An 18415-nucleotide genomic window follows, 5' to 3' on the forward strand; every position below is an offset into this window, starting at 1 on the left:
TATATTAATTACATTGATCAAATTTTGAATGCTAAACCAATTTGTTTTCCTGAAACAAACCTAACTTGATTAAAATGAATTATCCTTGTAGGTTATAATTCATTAAGATGAATTATAAACAGGTAACAAGCCATTGCTGGCCTCAAAAAACAAGTTTGGAAGACTTACGTTTTTTTTTATTCTCTGAAAAAATTAAAGATTCTCTTCCTTAAATGGTAGAAATTACCAGTGAAGCTGTATGGGCTTAGGGTTTTCTTTTTGAAAAAGTTTGTATTTTCAGATTCAATTTCTTCAATAATTAATTAATTGTTTAGAGTTTGCTTATTCCCAGACCTGACTGTCATCCATTTAGTACAGATTTTTATCCATTCTAGCATAAAAGCAAGAACTAAAATTTGGTGTTTTAAGCTCTTTGATGTGTGTATCAGTCTTGCTTTTGTAGTGGACCAGGTTCTGTCAGCATTTGCCTTGAATTTACCCTCACTTCTGATGCTACCTAAAGCCCAGCAGGTAGTTAATTTCATTGTCAACAACATGATAGCAACTGAAATGTCAGTCAGAACTCCAGAACATCTACACCAACCAATGGCTCAAAGGAAGGGACCATTTGAGTGGCAGCCTCAGAGCTGCAGGAATTGCAAAATGGAATTTTAAAAAAAAGTTCTTAATAGTCCTCTTGTGGGTGGACTAAAGTTCTCATGATATCCAAGCTACAGAAAGAGGCAGAGGATTCACTGGCTTTCAAATGAGTGGCTGAAAAATGAGTAGTCATAAAAGAGTAGCAGCCTAATAAATGGTATTGCTCTTTAACTATATCCTCATGTGATAAGTCTAATTAATCTCCTCTCTACTTAGTATTTGATAGTTGGAATGCTTCCTTGATTCCTTACATTAATATATCTAGCAATACAATAGGGAAGAAGTCAACACACAGGTTTCAAGATGGAGGACTATATTAGTTATCTATTGCTGTATAATTACCCCGAAACTTAGTAGCTTAAAATAACATATATTATCTTAAAGTTTCTATAGGTCAGGAATCCAGGCTTGGCTTAGCTTGTTCCTCTGCTTCAGGGTTGTAATCAAGGTGTTAGCTGGACCTGCAACCTGTCTCAGAAGAGGCTGTCCTCACTTGCCATGTGGTCCTCTTCATAAGGCAGTTCAAACCATGGCAGCTAGCTTCGTCAGAGCAAGCAAGCAAAAGGGCTCACGAGAGAGAATGCCAGAAAGATAGAAGTCACAGTCTTTGGTAACCTAGTCTTGGAAGAGACATCCCATCACTTTTGCCAATACTGTTCATTAGCAGCAAGTTACTAAATCCAGTAAAGGATTACACAAGGGTATGGGCACCAGGAAACTGGGATCATCGAGAGCCATTTGGGAAACTCCCTACCACATGAACTAAATCTGTGACTTAGTTCTTATTACCAGTCAACTTAAAGACAATAAGATCCATACCTAATTCACAGCATCTGGTACACAGTGGACAATCCAAAAATTTTTATGTTAAGTGATTGAAATAATTTTCCTTTTAGTGCCTATACGTAAGCATTATTCTAATTTCAACCACCTTTATGACAGCTTCTTAAATTGTCCACATACTGCTGAATTTGATCTTCCTCTGAAGAAAAGAGGGAAAATGTAAAAAACTAAGTAAGTTTAAATTTGTTCTGTTATGAAAGCAAGTAAATTCTTTAGCATTTGGCTAAAATGCTCCAAGCCTTATCTCACATGTAAGATGGAGTCTCATCATCTTACCTTGTCTGCCATTATCTGACTGTGAAACCCTACTCATAACTTTCCCTTTTTTCACAAAATTTATAAATCTAAAAAATATTTTGAGTAGGGAATCATTTTGAGATGTTAAGCACCCTATCAAATTTCACTATAAAGAGGTTAATTTCTGCCAGGGCAGTCACAGAGGCCTGAATATGTTCCAAAATAGCTCAAGAGTTCTGGCCTGGTCCTGGATTTTCCTGTTTCAGCAATATTCCCAGGGCCATTCTTAGGGTTTAAGTCATTTGAGTTGGGTATGTGAGAGGTTACCCCTCAAATACAGAGCAAACATAAACAAATCTATTACTCCAGTATGAGATTAAATCTAGATTATCTCAACTAAAAAGTGAAAATGATTATGTTTCAAATGGAAAATACAATAGCATGATAAAACATCCCTCTCTTTTTTTTTACCCTCAGAATTAGGCTACAGTCTGAAAGGAATAATATGGTCATTGTGAAAGTAAATACTGTTAAAAGACAGCATTGCCATTTTACCATTACACAGTTCAAACATCTGTACAAATCTTCTCATGAAGCAAACTTTTTGAAATGTACTGAACCATATTCAAAATAAAAAGGCAAAATAACAAATGGGAGAATGCATGCAACATATATGACAAAGATTAATTTCCTTTGTATGTAAAGAGCTCCTAAAAATCAATCAATTTTAAAAATCTAGTAGAAAAACAGGTAAAGGACATGGATAGACTATATACAGAAAAGACAAGACAAATAGATTCTAAACATATGAAAAGACACTCAATGCTTCTCATAAAAGAAATGAACCTTAAAGGTACAATGAGATATGACTTGCAACTTGTCAGACTGACAGGAATCAAAAAGTTTGGTGACACTTTATCAGAGAATGGTAACTTATAGGCTCAATTTACAGGGAGATATGCACGGTAAAAATGCTATTTTGAATTTCTTTCTTTACAACTATAAGAAGAAAATTAGCAAATAATGTAGTTGCCAGTTTTATTTAATACTTTACATACTTGAATAGCTAATTAAAAAGCAAATGTTCATCAGTTTGTTTAGAGTTGCACAAAAGGATATAGAGGGAAACTAATGGTATGTTTGTCAAATTCATTTGGATGTGGGGCCAACTTTGTCAAACATAAAAAAATTCTGTCTTTGGAACCTGAGGTTTTAAAAATAGCAGTTAGAATTAATACTGTTCTTGGATTCATGCTTCAAATTAGTCATCATGTTTTCTTGATGCTGTAAATTTAAACACATATTGGTAGAAACATGTAATTTCTCACATCAAGAGACAAACTTGTGCATATAAAGTAAAATTAAGATGAATACATTCAGTATTAAATTATTGAACTGTGTAACAAGCACAAATTTGTTAACAACTTTCCAGAAGGAACAAAACAACAGTATTAATAAAGACTGGTCTTTTTCATCATTCTCAAGAATTCTTCCTCATTTATTTCTCCATCCCCATCACGATCAGCTTCATCAAGCATTTCCTGTAAAACAAAACATAAATATGATATATGAAATGTATTTAAAATGAATAATGATATAAATGAGTATTCAAGTACATACTAAAAACCAAATTGTTTTAAGTATGTTAGTATAAAGTTAGAATATAATTATAATCATAATATATAAAATTTATAATTACATGTAATTATAAAAATAAGCAAAATTTACCTGAAGTTCACCATCTGTTAAATTTTCCCCTAGTTCCTTAGCAACCCTCTTGATATTGTTTAGTGTTATGCTTCCAGTATCATCATCATCAAATAATTTGAAAGCCTTCAATATTTCTTCTTTTTCATCTTTTTCGCTCTTTAAAAAAGGAAACAACTATCATTAGTCCTTCATTTATTTATTCTATCAAGCTGGACTTACTAGATCTTTGAGGTCTACAGCAGCAATGTGTCAGGTAGCTGAGTTCTGACTTTATTTATTGCTCAGACTTTGAACAATTATTCCAATGTACTCACATCTATCCTTAAGGCATTTAAACACAGGGTTTATTGAAGTGAAAGGGGCACAAGGTGGTAAAGAGAATGCGTCTCTCATTAATCATAGTAATCCAGATCCATTACCCAAACTGTAAGCTCCAAGAGAATAAGCAAGTTGTCTCATTCAATACTCCTTAGAACAGTAATAGTACCTTGCACAAATAGGTGCTCAATGTATGTTTGCTGAATTCAAGGCTTCAGAATTCTCTCTGTCCTGCCATATATCCTCATTTCCTGACAAAAACCTCTTCTCCACATTGGACAGTCTGTTCACTACCACCCTGAAAACATCTTTAATCTTGATTTTCCTATCTAAATCCTACTCATCCTTAAAAACTTAGTTCCAATTCTTCCTCTATGAAACCTCTGATTGCTCCAGCCCCAAGAGGTAGAAAGCTATATTGCTTGTATTTCTTTGAAAAATAAAATCACAACTATACCATTTTTACACTCATAATGGCAAAAAAATCTTCAAAACTAATAGTGCCAATTCCTTCTTTGTCGATTTCGGCTATCATTTTTTTAATTTCTTCTTTCTTTGGTAGAAATCCTAAAGCCTGCATTGCAATCTGAAATAGGAAGGAAATAAATTATAACACGCCATGATCTCATTCCAAGTTTTTAAATTATCAACTAATAGCTTCTCTCTTTTTTACCATGGAGTGGGCATAAACATGGAAAATCAGGTCAGCAGGCGTAGGTTCCAATCCTACTGTGACATAGAATATATAAGCATTACACCCTGGGCTTTGGTCTACTCATTTATAAAACACAATTAAAATGCTTAACAAGGTATTGTTTTGTTAATGCAAGGTAGGTTTATGCACTGAAGAGACTTTATATCAAGCTTTCAGAAGACTACTAGTAAAGTCTAAAGATTGCCACAAATAAATGGTTTTTTAAATATTTTAGAATTAGATATAATTTCAGAACCTTCAATTCTTTCACATCTATGGTTCCAGACCCATCAACATCAAATAAATCAAAGGCCTCTTTAATTTCTTGTTTTTGGGTTTCATTCAATTCAATTTTTGCTGCCCTTTTCTTCCATTGCTCTGAATTTGTGCAGTGGTTGGATGCCTGTAAAAAAGACACATGTGGTTGAATGATAAACTATATAACTGGAAACTTTAGCAGAACCAGAATAACTGATGATAAACTAAATTTAATAAATAAACACATTAAAGTATACATTTTCTACTATATAATGAACCCAAACAATTTTCTCCTTTTCCCTTTGCCAACATTTCTGTGTTTGGTTATTAATGTTTAAATGGGAAGCCTTGTTTTCTTTTTTTACTACTTAGATTTTTCTTTAAAATTACTGTCTTTGAGAGGGAAACGAGGCAAAGGAAGGCATGCTAGGCCTGCAATGAATGGTGTTATGTCAGAATGCAATTAGCCTTACTTGGGACGTCTAAAAAACAGTCGCTTCAGGAAAATTTACTTTCATAAATACCTACATGTCTCCTAATAAAATTTGTTTACTTTGTGGGATATGCTTGATTAGAACATAGTATTCTTTTCCACTTTCTAGCACGCTGCCCTGTTCTACAGAGGCTGAGAAGTGGAAAACTACTCCAGGGATCTGGAGTTTCTCCTCGGGTTCTACTGCAGGTTTATGTCTGTCTCTTGTCTTCAGCTTTGGGTTAAGAAGCAGTGGTCGGGAGGCAGCAACTGGACTCCTTGTTTCTGTGGATCTAAACGGCAGCCTTGATCCGTGGACCGCACGTACACTGGTACTGTCTTGAGCTCGACAGCTCCAGGGCAGCCTTCTGAATCCGCACCTTCCCAGCACGGGCAGAGTGAGCAGCCGCCCGGGCCAGCCAGCTGCTCGGAGCCCGCCTACAGTCCGCTCCCCTGCCTCCAACAGTTTTGAAGCATCTTATTCTCTGCATTCAGTCCCCTTCTGCTCCCAACACTGAACCTATTGTACACTGCTGGCATTAGCGATTGATGGGGTTGATGAGGGGAAAAAAATGAATTGGAGAGCCCTCTTCTGTCCCTAGAGTCACGGACAACGCGCTTGTATTTGGTGACACGAGGAAGGGTTACTAATGACACCCGAAGATCACGAAAAGGAAGCTAATAATACATTTCATCAACTAAACAAAACCTCCTCTTTGCTGTAGGAAAAACTTCACAGATTACAACTTTACACTCACCATATACCCAACCAGCGCTCTCAGCCGGGACCCCTCCCCGGCCCCACCCACCGGCCCGCCGCGCTGCGCCGCCCAACCGTAGTCTACACAGCTCGCCAGGGGTTGCTAAGGCCGCGCTCACGGACCTCTCACGGCCCCGCCCACCCAAGTCCTGAATGATTGACAGCCACTCCACCCAATGGAAAGAAAAACGCCCTTGAGGCCAGCCCCCTCTCTCTACTCTCTACCAATAGAGTAGCGTTCCTGCCTTTTCCAGCCCACCGTTAAGCGGAACTGTCCTCTCTAGCTGCGTTTCTTAGCGACCAGGCCTCCAGCTCCACCAGAGCTGCACGCTTCACACATGCGCAAACTGCGGACGGGAGATAGAGGGCGCCTTTACCCTGGCGTTTTGGCGTCGGTGTCCCAGCCAGAGCTGCGTCTGGCGGGAAGGGAAGACGGGAACTCTAGACCCCGTCGGAGTGCAGAAAGGAGCGAGGTTGGTAGTGAGGTGCTTCTACTGACTGCTAAGTCTTTGGTGAAGTTGCGGGGAGCCCTTGTTTGCCTTTCTGACCCCATTGGGCCGAGACAAGGATGAGATTTTGGGGTCTGGTGGGCCTGAGGTGAATTGGTCCAGCATCCGGCTGGGAGCTTGGCCTTTAGCCATTTCCCTCCTCCCTGGTTCGGGCAGGGTTTCTGGCATGATAGGCACAAAAATTTCTGTATAGGAAGGGCATGGGGCAGCGGCGTGGTTGGAGGGAAGTGGGTATGGGAGTAGGGTGGGTCTTGGGATGCACCTGAAGCTTCACTGCATAGGAAAGTTTTTATTAATGCATATGTTGTGTGTAGTGTTTGTTTGCAGGGTAGGACTTTGGCCCCACCCATAATCACTATCGAACACCTCCACACACACACAGACCCCCAGCCATTCCCTTGGCTGAAGAATCCCAAAATTTGGCCAGTTGTCCAACCTTATCAAGCTTAAATCTGCACTCTTGAGTCAGACACAGGTAGCCTGATTAGCCAATTAACTCAGTAACGATCTGGAGTAAACTTAGACGCCCGTGTAACTGCTGTAAACCAAATCAAACTCTTATCCAGAGGACCAGACTTGCTGGTTCTGCCTGTTCTGAATCTGACCAGGAATCAGCTTAAAGGATGGAGAAGGACTGAGGTAGGGTGGACCACTGACTTCCTGGTAGAAATGAAGAGGTAATAGTCTCTTAAAACTTCTAACCTTTCACCTTTAATTGCTCAGACAATCAGACCACTTTTATGCCTCCTGTAGCGTCTTCTCTAAAGTAAATAGTTTCTAAAAATCATACTGGATTCTCCAACGGTGGATTCAGGAAGAATATTAACTTTTATCCAGTCTTTTTCCTCCATGAAGGTAGGGCAAGAAAAAAATGGGCAAAGTACATTCTTGAAGCAGTCTCCCAAATCACTTTTCATGCTTTAATAAGTAGAAACATGGCACATTTTCCAAAGCTATCGGCCTGTCCTGTTCACGTTATATCTCAGACCGACACTCAAGCATTGTAATCATTGGTAAAAATCTCATTAGGCTTCTGGAAAATAGGTAAGGTTATCCTAGTGTTGGCAGGGATTTTTCTGTATAAAGTTACCCCAGTGGAAATTGATAAAATTCAAGATATTTTATGAATTAAGTAAAATGTTAAGTCACTTAACTGTAATATATTGATTTTGTAGGCCATTTAACTCACATGGAAAGTTGCTCTTGATCAGTTTCAAGCTCATATACTTCATCTTTAATACTAATATTAAAGGGATTTCTGAGACCCAGAAATGAATAGTGACCGAGTATATACCCAACCTAATCCTAATTTCTGGGATCTCCTGGATCAAGTTTGATCTAATGGCAATTAAAAGGCTGAATAGTATGTTAACCTGTTTTTACATTACTCTATGATTTGGGCTCTTATGTTTGGGATATTTACTTTTAGTTAAAATGGTTTTTTACTTTTTTTAAACAAATATTTACAATCAGGCATAAAATGGTTTTTTAATGAGAATTCCCAGATCTTGGGTAAGATGTACTTAGTCCTGAAACATAGCTGTTACTAATCTAATTACACTTTAGAACATTAATGATAATAGTAATCTAGGAAAATATTAAACCCATAGGCACTCTTAAATCTACCAAGTTTATTCAGTGCTTTCTACATGTTATGCACTATGTGAACTACTAGATGAGTTTGAAAGGAATTGGGTATAGAGTATAAAAGATATGTAAAACCAAGGAATCCTCAGATTATTGGGAGAGATATACAAACATAAATACAGTGATTTTACTACATGGTGCTAAGCTTTGGTAGAAATGTGTAGAAAGTGCTTTAGGGACACAGAAAGGAGGGACTACTCCACCTTGGGGCATTGGAGAAGGCAGAATCAAAAATGTGGCATTTGCCTTGGGTTATGAAAGATAGATTGTATTCATGGAGATGAAGAAAAGGTAGGATATTCAAATCAGAGTATAGCTACTAAAAATAAATTGTATGTTCCAGTATAGCAAGATCATGGAGTTTATGAAAAAAAATGGAAGATGAGTCTTATAAATTAGATTGAGGTTAGATTGTAAGATACATATGTCAAGCTAAGGAGTAAAGACTTTATTTTCTAAAATAAATAAGCCTGGCACAGTTGCACACATCTGTAGTCCCAGCTACTTGGAAGCCTGAGGCAGAAAGATCACTTGACCCCAGGAGTTCCAGGCCAGCCTGGGCAACATAGTGAGATCCCACCTTAAAAAAAAAATGTTTTTTGGCAGTAGAGTAATCTGTTTAGGTTTGTGCTTTTTCAGAGATAATTCTGACAGCCATGTAAAGGAGGAACTTTCTTTGGAAGCAGTTAAAGAGTCTCGACCAATGGAGTGCCAATTGAGAATCATGGCAACTCCAAAGGTGGTTGAACCTCACATTCATGTTGAAGAAATACTAACAGTGGCATCTGTTTTCTCTTGTTTCAGTTTTGTACTTAAATTTGGGATGACAAATACGTTGAAAACCATTCATTCATTCACTTACCAAATATTTATTGAGTGCCTGCAATGTGTCAGGCAGTATTCTGGGTACTTGGGATACCTCAGTGACTAATATTGCCCTCCTGGAAATTACATCCCAACAGGGAGAGACAGTCTCTAAATAATAAATAAGTAAACTATGTATTAATACTATGTTATCAGGTGATAAGTGTTATGGAAAAAAGAAAGTAGAGCAGATAAAGAGAATCTAGAGAGAGAAATCTGTAGAGAGAAAAGAGGAGTATTTGGGATGTTCAGGATAGGCCTCATTGAAAGAGGGGAAACTTAAGAAAATATTTGAAGGTGATGAGGTAATAGATTTCTTGGGGAAGAACATTCTGGAAAAAAGGAACAACTAGGGCAGAAACACTAGGATAGGGAGCATACCTTGCATGTTCCAGAAACAGAAAGGAGGCCAAAGCAAAATGGTCAAGGGTCAGAGTAGTAGGAGATAAAGTCAGAAGGGTAAAGGGAGGAGTGCAAATTATTAGGTGTTATAAGGAGTTTGACTTTCACTCTGAGTGAAATGGGGAGACTTTGCAAGATTTTGAGCACAAAGTGAAAGGATCTGTCAATGCTTAAAAAGTTTCAGATTTTGGATTTTTGGATTTAGGATGCTCAAACTGTAGTTGTGTTGTGGCCTGCTATTGACCTTAAAATATGTATATATACACACATACATATATATGTATGCATATATATATATAAAACTGTGGTGCTCTTCAGCTTCAAGGATGCATTCAGATGTTACAGAAACAAACTTTCCAGTGCTGTGGCCAGTATTAGAAGAAAAGCAAAAATCTGAGTTGTTTGCTTTTTGAAACTTGAAATTTAAAAGATTGTGATTAAAAGAAAATTATCCAAAGAGTCATAAAGTTTAAAAGTTGGAAGTGAAGATTATAATGTAGATTATTATCTATAATCTTAGCTCCAGCACTTTAACAGAGAGCTCACACCTCACAAGGCAGGTAATTTTATTATAGCTTTTCAGTTAGGGAGTAGCTTGTTTAAGAGTTCTTTTTATTGGGCTAATGTCTTTCTCTTGTAACTTTCTATTCATTTTGTATGTGAATTCTGAAATATTATGCAGAATAAGTCCAATTTCTCATGAACCTCCCTTTAAATAGTTATGTTTGTTTTTTTAAATAATCTATTCAATAACCAAATTCATCCCTTCCCCTCCATTTCTCTTCCACATTTCTCACCTAGATAACTATAGCAGATTCTTAACTGGCCTCTCTACTTCCAGTCTGACACTCATCTAGTCAGTCTTCTACAGTGTTATCAGAGTGGTAATAGATCCAAAACAGCATTATTATTATCATTATTCTTATAAAATAAGCACTTGTAAAACATTGTGCACTGTTTTAAGCACAGTGCTCACTTCTTGTTATAAGTCTATGAAATAGATCCTATTATTATCCCCACTTTTCAGATCTGGAAACTGAAGGGCAGAGTAGGTAAATAACTTGCTGAAGGCTACACAGCTAGTAAGCAGTAGAGCTAAGGTCAAACCCAGACTTCTACATTCAGGAGTACCTGCTTTTAAACAATGTATCAAGTTGTTTCTTAATCTTCCTTACTTAAAACACTTCCATTGTTCCCATTACAGGATCAAGTTTAAGCTCCTTAGCATGGCCCATAATGCCCTTTATGATCCAACTCCTTTCCTCTTCTTCCTACTATTCCCTGCTACATATTTTTCCCCATAAAACCAAACTACTTGTCTTATCCCCAATACACTGTGTTTTTTCCCATATATGTACATTTACTACCACCTCTTTCAACTTGCTTACTCTTTCCAGTTATTCTCCAAGACTCATTCCGGGAATTGCCTGCTTCTGGAAACCTTGCCTGTTGTCTTCATGCTCCATTTCTCCTGTTGGAGTGCTTCTCTTCCATGCACACCTACCTTTATCATTAATATTATTATAATACTGTATCATTGCACTGACCACATTTCATGAAAATTATATATACCTCAAAGGTAAGGACATATCTTATTTTTCTGTCTATATAGAATGTATAACCATGAATTATACTGAATAAAGTTCCAAGTTTTTATTCTGTTTGCAGCTGATGATTCATGGTGATGGCTTACGGGGTCATAAACAAAAGAAGGCACATAGGACTTCAACAACTTTCATCATTCGCAGAAACGGGAAGAACTTTCCTAGGCCCAGTAAAATCATCCAAATTTATTATAGATGAAGAGTGTCAAGAAAGTGTGTTAATCAGTTCAACAGTAAGGCTTCTTGAAAATTTGGATTTAACCAGTGCAGTGGGACAACTTCTCAATGAAGCAGTTCAAGCACAAAATAACACATACAGGACTGGAACCAGTACTCTTTTGTTTCTTGTTGGTGTGTGGAGCAGTGCAGTTGAAGAATGTCTTCATCTGGGTGTCCCCATTTCCGTAATAGTGTCAGTAATGTCAGAAGGTTTAAACTTTTGTAGTGAAGAAGTAGTTTCCCTTGAAGTACCTGTCCACAATATATTTGACCATATGGGCAACACATTTTCTGGACTTCAAAGATGTAGTGTCAGTTTGTGTCCTTTTCTACAAGTCCCTTCAGATACTGGTTTGATACAGGAAGAGCAAGATCTCAAAGATGTTGCCTATCAATCATTGACCATTCACAGTCTTTCTGGGGGACCTGTTAAATCACCTAAATTCTTCAAATGTCAGTCTAAGGTTGAAACAGATAAAAACACATCACAAACTCTGAAAAACAGTCTGCTTGGAGATACCCGCTGCAGAAAATCAATACTAATCCACAGTAGGCATTTTAATAGAACAGATACTAAAGAATGGAAAAGCAAACCAGATGGATTTCTTGAACATGGTACAGCTACTCCCAAAACTTACAGATGTAATGATTTAGTAGAACTGGCAGTAGGCTTGAGTCATGGAGATCACAGCAGCATGAAATTAGTAGAAGAAGCAGTACGACTGCAATATCAGAATGCATGTATGAAACAAGTTAACTGTACAATGCCATTTATGTTTGACATTTCAAAGATCTTCACTTGCTGTCTACCAGGTTTACCTGAAAGTTTTTCTTGTGTTTGTTCAGGCTATATCACTGTTGTATCAATATCTAATACTACTCTGATTAAGGAATTGCAGAATCAGCCTATCCAGTTAGTTCTCATTGAGGGTGACCTTACGGAGAATTATCGCCACCTGGGATTTCATAAGTCTGCAAATATTAAAACAGTATTAGATAGCACGAAGCTTCAAGAAGACAGCTCAGAAGAACTGTGGGCAAATCATGTATTACAGGTATTAATCCAGTTCAGTGTGAACCTTGTCCTGGTACAAGGAAATGTATCTGAACACTTAATTGAAAAATGCATACACAATAAGCGGTTGGTAATTGGGTCAGTGAATGGCAATGCTATGCAGGCTTTTGCAGAGGCTACAGGAGCAGTACAGGTGGCCTACATTACACAAGTGAATGAAGACTGTGTGGGCAATGGGGTCTTTGTGACCTTCTGGAGAAGCAATCCTTTGGACGTTGTAGACAGGAACAACAGAATACCAATCTTGTTAAAAACAGAAGGAATTAATTTGGTTACAGCAGTGCTCACTAACCCAGTCACTGCACAGATGCAAGCCAAAGAAGACAGGTTCTGGAGTTGTGCCTATCGTTTGTATTATGCTCTGAAAGAGGAAAAGGTCTTTGTTGGAGGTGGTGCAGTTGAATTTTTGTGTCTTAGTCATCTTCAAATTCTTGTGGAGCAATATCTGAAAAAAGGAAACCATGTTTCTTCAGGGCAGCTTCCTAATACCTCCTCTTGGCTGGCTCCATCTCTGGCTATATACAGACCGACTGTGCTTAAATTCCTGGCAAATGGATGGCAGAAATACCTTGCAACTCTCATATATAACACTGCCAATTACTCATCAGAATTTGAAGCCAGCACATTCATTCAACATCATCTACAAAATGCTACAGAGTCTGGCTCTCCTTCATCGTACATCTTGAATGAATATAGTAAAATAAATAGTGGAATTTTTAGTTCAGGCATTTCAGATAAAGTGGAGCAGATTCCAAGAGTTTATGACATTGTTACACCAAAGATTGAGGCATGGCGCCGAGCATTGGGTTTAGTACTGTTAGTACTTCAGACAGACAGTGAAATTATTACTGGACTTGGACACACACAGATAAATTCACAGACATCAGAGGGCTTTTTATTTTTGTAGTATTGTTGGCTGAGTCTTTGGAAAATAATTTCTTGTACTATATCATCGTAATAATAAATTTACTAAAAGCCAAATCATGGTGCCTCAAATGCTAGCTGTTACTAAGAAGGAAATAATTGATGTCTGTCAATAACTGTGCACGGTCTGAGATTTTGCCCTACTTAAAGCTAACAAGTTAGCCCGTTACTGTTTCATGAGGTGCTACAGAATATACAAGACACCTAGATCTGAGACAAAGGGCTTTTATTATTCACAACAAAAGCTGTAGCCAGAGCTTCATGTTGGTTTTATTCAGTTCCTCATTTCTCTGGGTCCCCAGGGAGCAACACAAAAGGCCAATGATGGAAGCCTACACACAGTAGATTGTGTAGGCTTGGGATACACACAATGTGAACACTGAGCTTTTATAGTAAGCAAAAACAATCTTGCTCTTTGTACAAGGGGAAGTTCATACTTGAAAATTGCTTGGTGTAAACACAACCCTGGAACATGGACTAGGTAAAGGTCAACCAAGTCCCTGCATTCTTGGCATACTTCAGTAAGTATGCAAGGACACTCAGAGCCCGGAGTGGATCGCTTCTTCCAACAATCCACTCCTCACCCTTGTATGTTCTTAGCCAAACTTGAATTTTCACATGACTGTGCCACTCTATCAGCTACTCTGATTAATCTGACAATCAGGTTGTTTAGTCCATTCAATTGGTCTTACATAGCAATTAATTAAGGCTACTATCAATCGACACTGAATAGCAGGATGAAGTCAATCTGCAGTATTGACCTCAGTCCTGTCCCCCAAGGTCTTAAATTCAATCAGCTATAAGTTCCAAGGAGGAGCCAATAGGTCTTTAGGCAGCCAGAATGTAGTCAGAGACAAATTTATTGTTTGTTATGACCCATGCAAGGGAACTTTGACTTGCTGATCTGTGGTGTCAAGGCCAATAATTACAGGGGAAATAGCTGGGCCAAAACGCAAACTCTGTACCCTCTGGAGAGACTTTCCATGGTCCATTTTCCCCACATACAAGCACATAACCCCAAAGGGTCAAGGTTACTCTGGTTCAGATTTTATGTCAAACCTGATTTGAATCACCATTGTATAGATTTGATAAAATTACGTAAGTAGTTGCAGACTCAATTGCTATATGTGGTATAATCCAAAGCCACTCAGACGTCAAGAGAAGTATATGATCAGTCAAATTGAAACAAGGCCCTGCTGGTCCTTGTGTTTCTGTTCACATGTGGGAGCTGTACATGGTTTCATGTACTGCCTCCAATACTGACCGAGTCTTAAGAAGATATTGGTTCTCCATTTTGGTGGTGGGGCCAAAGAAACAGCATTGTTTGTTTCATTGCCGGGCGTATTGAATGCTATAAATCTGTCCAAACAGTCTCAAGAAACTTTATTGGCAAACAGGGCCCCAAATTTTGTGTAGGCTTACTAGCCATTCCTACTGGTAGAGGTATGATAACACCCCAGTCAGAACCATTGGAAATGGCTTTTGATTTCAACCACCAGAACATCATCTACAGTTGACCCTTGAACAATGCAGAGGTTAGGGGCACTGACCCCCTGCACAGTTGAAAATCCTCATACAACTTCTGACTCCCCCAAAACTTAACTACTAATAGCCTAACTGTTAACCAGAAGCCTTACCAATATCATAAAGTCAATTAACATATTTCTTGTTATATGTATTATATACTGTATTCTTACAATAAAGTAAGCTAGAGAAAAAAATGTCATTAAGAAAATCATAAGGAAGAAATTCCATAACAGATATTTATTGTACCAGTTTTCTTTTAAAATGATTACTTAAATGGCCAAACTTTACAAAGGATGACTTTCCTATGTAAAGCATGGACCAGTCTAACATTAAAGTCACCCTCTGGAACTTTTCAAAGCCGTTAAGTTTAGGGGCAGTTCTTGGCTCACTAGCTCATGCCATTGTTCTACTCTAAAAGGCTCCGTTTAGTGAGGGGAAGGCAATGGGGGCTCAGAGGAGTCCACGGTCTCACAGGGTGGCAGTGCCTTGATACTGGCATCACATGAAGGGTTTCCAGGATCGTAGCTTTGTAGGTCCCCAAACTGTTTGGATAGCAAGAGATAATCAGCAGCAGCAGGACTAACTCATATTAACCAAGCTCACAGAGAAGATGCTAATTTCATATTTATATTTGTAACATAACTACCAAATAAACCAGAATACTCATATGAACTGAGCCAAGAATGTTCTCTCACGTAGGAAAGTCTCTCTGGGAAGCTAGGAAGATTGTTTGTTGAGGCTGGAATTGAAGCCAAGAGACTCCTCTAATATAACCACTAGTGAGACACCCTCTCTTCAGGAACACCATTAACCAGGAAGGCAAACTCTTTGCTCAGTTCTTCTGTTGTATATTCTTTATTCAGACATTAAGATAATAAGACACAGCTTTCTTTTTACTCAGTTTTATTTCAAACTTCCCTCTGGAGGCTACACCTCATAACCCCTTAAATGATAACAGCTTCCTGCTTTAATTTGGGACACATTCCCCCCCCACCCCCCGCAAAGTGACATTTTCTAATAACTACATTCACCTACTTCATGATATTTGTGTAACCCCCAAAGCATAATCTTATCTCTTGGGACCGACAGGTTATTGTCTTCCGTGGACCAACTAAAGGCGCTCCTGCTATGGTTTGAATATTTATCTCCTCCAAAACTCATGTGGAGGGGTGGAGTCAAGATGGCTGACCAGAGACACCAGCTGCCAGAGCATCTCAATAAGAAGTTTTAGATGAAAGAGGACAAACAAACAAACAGAGATTGGGTGTGGATCTGAGGGAAGGGTGCCAGAACCTTCAGGAGACTCCATGGAAAGAAATTGCAGAGCAGAACAGGAAGAAGCAAGTTATCAGCAGAGATCAACCCCCAAGAGGCTTGGACTCCAGTAAGAAGGGTAAGTTGGTTTCTCCCTCCCTCGCATTTCTGACAGTTGCAGATTCCCCAGCTGCCAGAGAGACTTTCTGTCCCTACAGCAGCCTGCTGCTGCCAGTGAGCTGGGAGCCTCTTGTCAACAAAGTCATGGAAATTAAATAACCTAGTGCTGAACAATTATTGGGTCAAAAAAGAAATTAAGGTAGAAATCAAAAGATTCCTCCAACTAAATGACAAAGGGGACAAAATTATCAAAATCTGTAGGATTGGGCAAAAGCAATCCTAAGGGGAAAATTCATAGCCTTAAATGCCAGCAACAAAGAGACAGATCACAAATCAACAATCTAATGAATCATCTCAAGGAACTAGAAAAGGAAGGGCAAACCAAACCTAATCCCAGCAGAAGAAAACAAATACCTAAGGTCAGAGCAGAACTAAATGAAATCAAAAACAAATAATGCAGAAGATTAATGAAACAAAAAGTTGGTTCTCTGAAAAGATAAACAAAATTGACAGACCTCTCACTAGATTAGCCAGAAATAGAAAAGAAAGGACCCAAATAAGCTCAAGAAGAAATGAAAAAGGAGATATTACAACTGATACCACAGAAATATAAAATACCATCTGTGAATACAATAAAAATCTCTATGCATATAAGCTCAAAATATTGAGGAAATGGACAAATTCCTAGAAACACACAACCTCCCAAGTGTCAATCAGGAAGAAATAGAACTCCTGAACAGACCAATAACGAGTAACGAAACACACAGTTGCAATTTTGCAAAAATCTAAAAAGTCATGTAGTTATAATAGCTCCAGCCTTGGTAAGATAATGTAGGAAAAGGGCACAGAGATATGGAAGAGTAAGGAAATACAGCATATCTTTTGTATTATTTTATATGAAACAACTTGAATTCCTAAAATACCAGATATAATCAACTTTAATTCAGCAATCATCTAAAGAAGGATTGTTCCATATGAAGTTTCCAATCACAGCCACCATTAAAGTTCATTTCTTCACGCCAGGTGTGATGGGGAGCACTCCACAGGCAGTAGCACTTTTCGTCCTCACAGCAGTCCTGTGAAGCAGGCTCTTGTACTGTCTTCAGTTTACAGACAAGCTGAGGCACAGACATAAGTCTCTGGCCTAAGGTTAAGTATCTTGCACAGAGGGTCACTACTCTTGCCCAAGCTATAGAGGTACAGTCTAGCAGGAGGCTGAAGACTGCTGGTGGCCAGTGGTCTCTGAAGAGGGGCAATACACGGATGAGAAGGGCCACTGGGCTTGACGATATACTAGAATTTCTACTTCTGTTTATTTTTAAGTTATTCTGTAATTTTTTTTTCTTTATGTCATATAATTTACATACCCTATTCGTTTGGTAGGATGTATAAATTTAATATATAAATATACATATATTGGGGCACATGATCAAAAATGTCTGAAGAGCCCTTCTCCAGGAGCTAATCAAATTCTACATGTGGCAGAAAATGAACTCTGTTTTGATAGAATAGAAAGTAATCTAGGAGCAGATAGTCAATAAAAGGTGAAAATCAAATTAATTTTGATTAGTTCTACCTTCTATAACTAAATAAAACTTGAAATATTAAACATGTAGTACATTTTAAAGAAATACTCTCAAAATTTTTGTAATACTTTTGGCTGGGCAGCATGACTCATGCCTGTAATCTTAGCACTCTGGGAGGCCAAGGCGGAAAGATTGCTTGAACTCAGGAGTTCAAGACCAGCCTGAGCAAGAGCGAGACTCCCGCCTCGACTAAAGATAGAAAAATTAGCCAGGCTTCTTAGGCGATGCCTGTAGTCCCACCTACTCAGGAATGCTTGAGCCCAGGAGTTTGAGGTTTCAGTAAGCAACGAGGCCACTGCACTCTTCCCTGGGGCGACAGAGCAAAAAAAAAACTTTTGTAATGCTTTTCAAATGATTCTTTTAAAAATCTAGTTCTTTGTTATTTTTAAATGAGTTTTCACCTGTGACCACTTAGTAATATATTATAGTAGAGCTCTTTAAATAGCTTAGATTTTTATTTAGGCTAGAAAATCTATTAACTCTTTTAGATTGACTCCTGGAATAACAAAATTCATGTTTTGCAAGCAGCAGGCATTCCAAATTGCCTGTGCTGATTGTAGTTTACTTCCAGGCCCCTAGATCATGTTGTATTATACAAGCTCTTACTTTCCATCTGACTTTATCTTTGACCACTTTTATTGCATGTTCTGGCACCTCCATTCATCCTAAGTACTTTCATTTATCACGTCATAGCCAAGCCCCATTCTTCTCGTCTTTAACCGTAGATTGCCTTTTCCTCTTCACCTATTTGCA

At 38.2% G+C, this 18415-nt stretch overlaps 2 protein-coding genes across 3 annotated transcripts; one reads left to right on the top strand and one right to left on the bottom strand.

The window, feature by feature from the left end:
• Window positions 1–3139: 3139 nt before the first annotated feature.
• Window positions 3140–5986, bottom strand: LOC138399051 (centrin-4). The gene is made up of 5 exons (XM_069493520.1): window positions 5930–5986; window positions 4698–4844; window positions 4205–4333; window positions 3448–3585; window positions 3140–3260 (listed from the first exon to the last, which is right to left on the bottom strand). Exons 1-5 carry the CDS (start codon window positions 5930–5932, stop codon window positions 3171–3173), a joined length of 507 nt encoding a protein of 168 aa, XP_069349621.1. The 5' UTR covers window positions 5933–5986; the 3' UTR covers window positions 3140–3170.
• A 236-nt stretch (window positions 5987–6222) lies between these two features.
• Window positions 6223–14072, top strand: BBS12 (Bardet-Biedl syndrome 12). 2 transcript variants are annotated; one of them, XM_069493411.1, is made up of 3 exons: window positions 6223–6404; window positions 7296–7484; window positions 11022–14072. In XM_069493411.1, exon 3 carries the CDS (start codon window positions 11032–11034, stop codon window positions 13156–13158), a length of 2127 nt encoding a protein of 708 aa, XP_069349512.1. In that variant the 5' UTR covers window positions 6223–6404; window positions 7296–7484; window positions 11022–11031; the 3' UTR covers window positions 13159–14072. The 2 variants fall into 2 exon arrangements, with proteins under 2 accessions (XP_069349512.1, XP_069349511.1); XM_069493410.1 differs by lacking the exon at window positions 7296–7484.
• Window positions 14073–18415: the final 4343 nt, after the last annotated feature.

The sequence above is a fragment of the Eulemur rufifrons genome, chromosome 18, assembly GCF_041146395.1.
Source record: "Eulemur rufifrons isolate Redbay chromosome 18, OSU_ERuf_1, whole genome shotgun sequence".
Lineage (NCBI taxonomy): Eukaryota > Metazoa > Chordata > Mammalia > Primates > Lemuridae > Eulemur > Eulemur rufifrons.

What these genes read in the sequence shown, in the direction of transcription:
- BBS12 (XM_069493411.1), top strand. Translation starts at nt 11,032, where the DNA reads ATGGTGATGGCTTACGGGGTCATAAACAAAAGAAGGCACATAGGACTT.
- LOC138399051 (XM_069493520.1), bottom strand. An exon ending in CCATTATGAGTGTAAAAATG is followed by an intron (nt 3,586 to 4,204) that starts GTATAGTTGTGA and finishes CCTTTTTTAAAG; the next exon opens with AGCGAAAAAGATGAAAAAGA. An exon ending in TAACAGATGGTGAACTTCAG is followed by an intron (nt 3,261 to 3,447) that starts GTAAATTTTGCT and finishes TTTGTTTTACAG; the next exon opens with GAAATGCTTGATGAAGCTGA.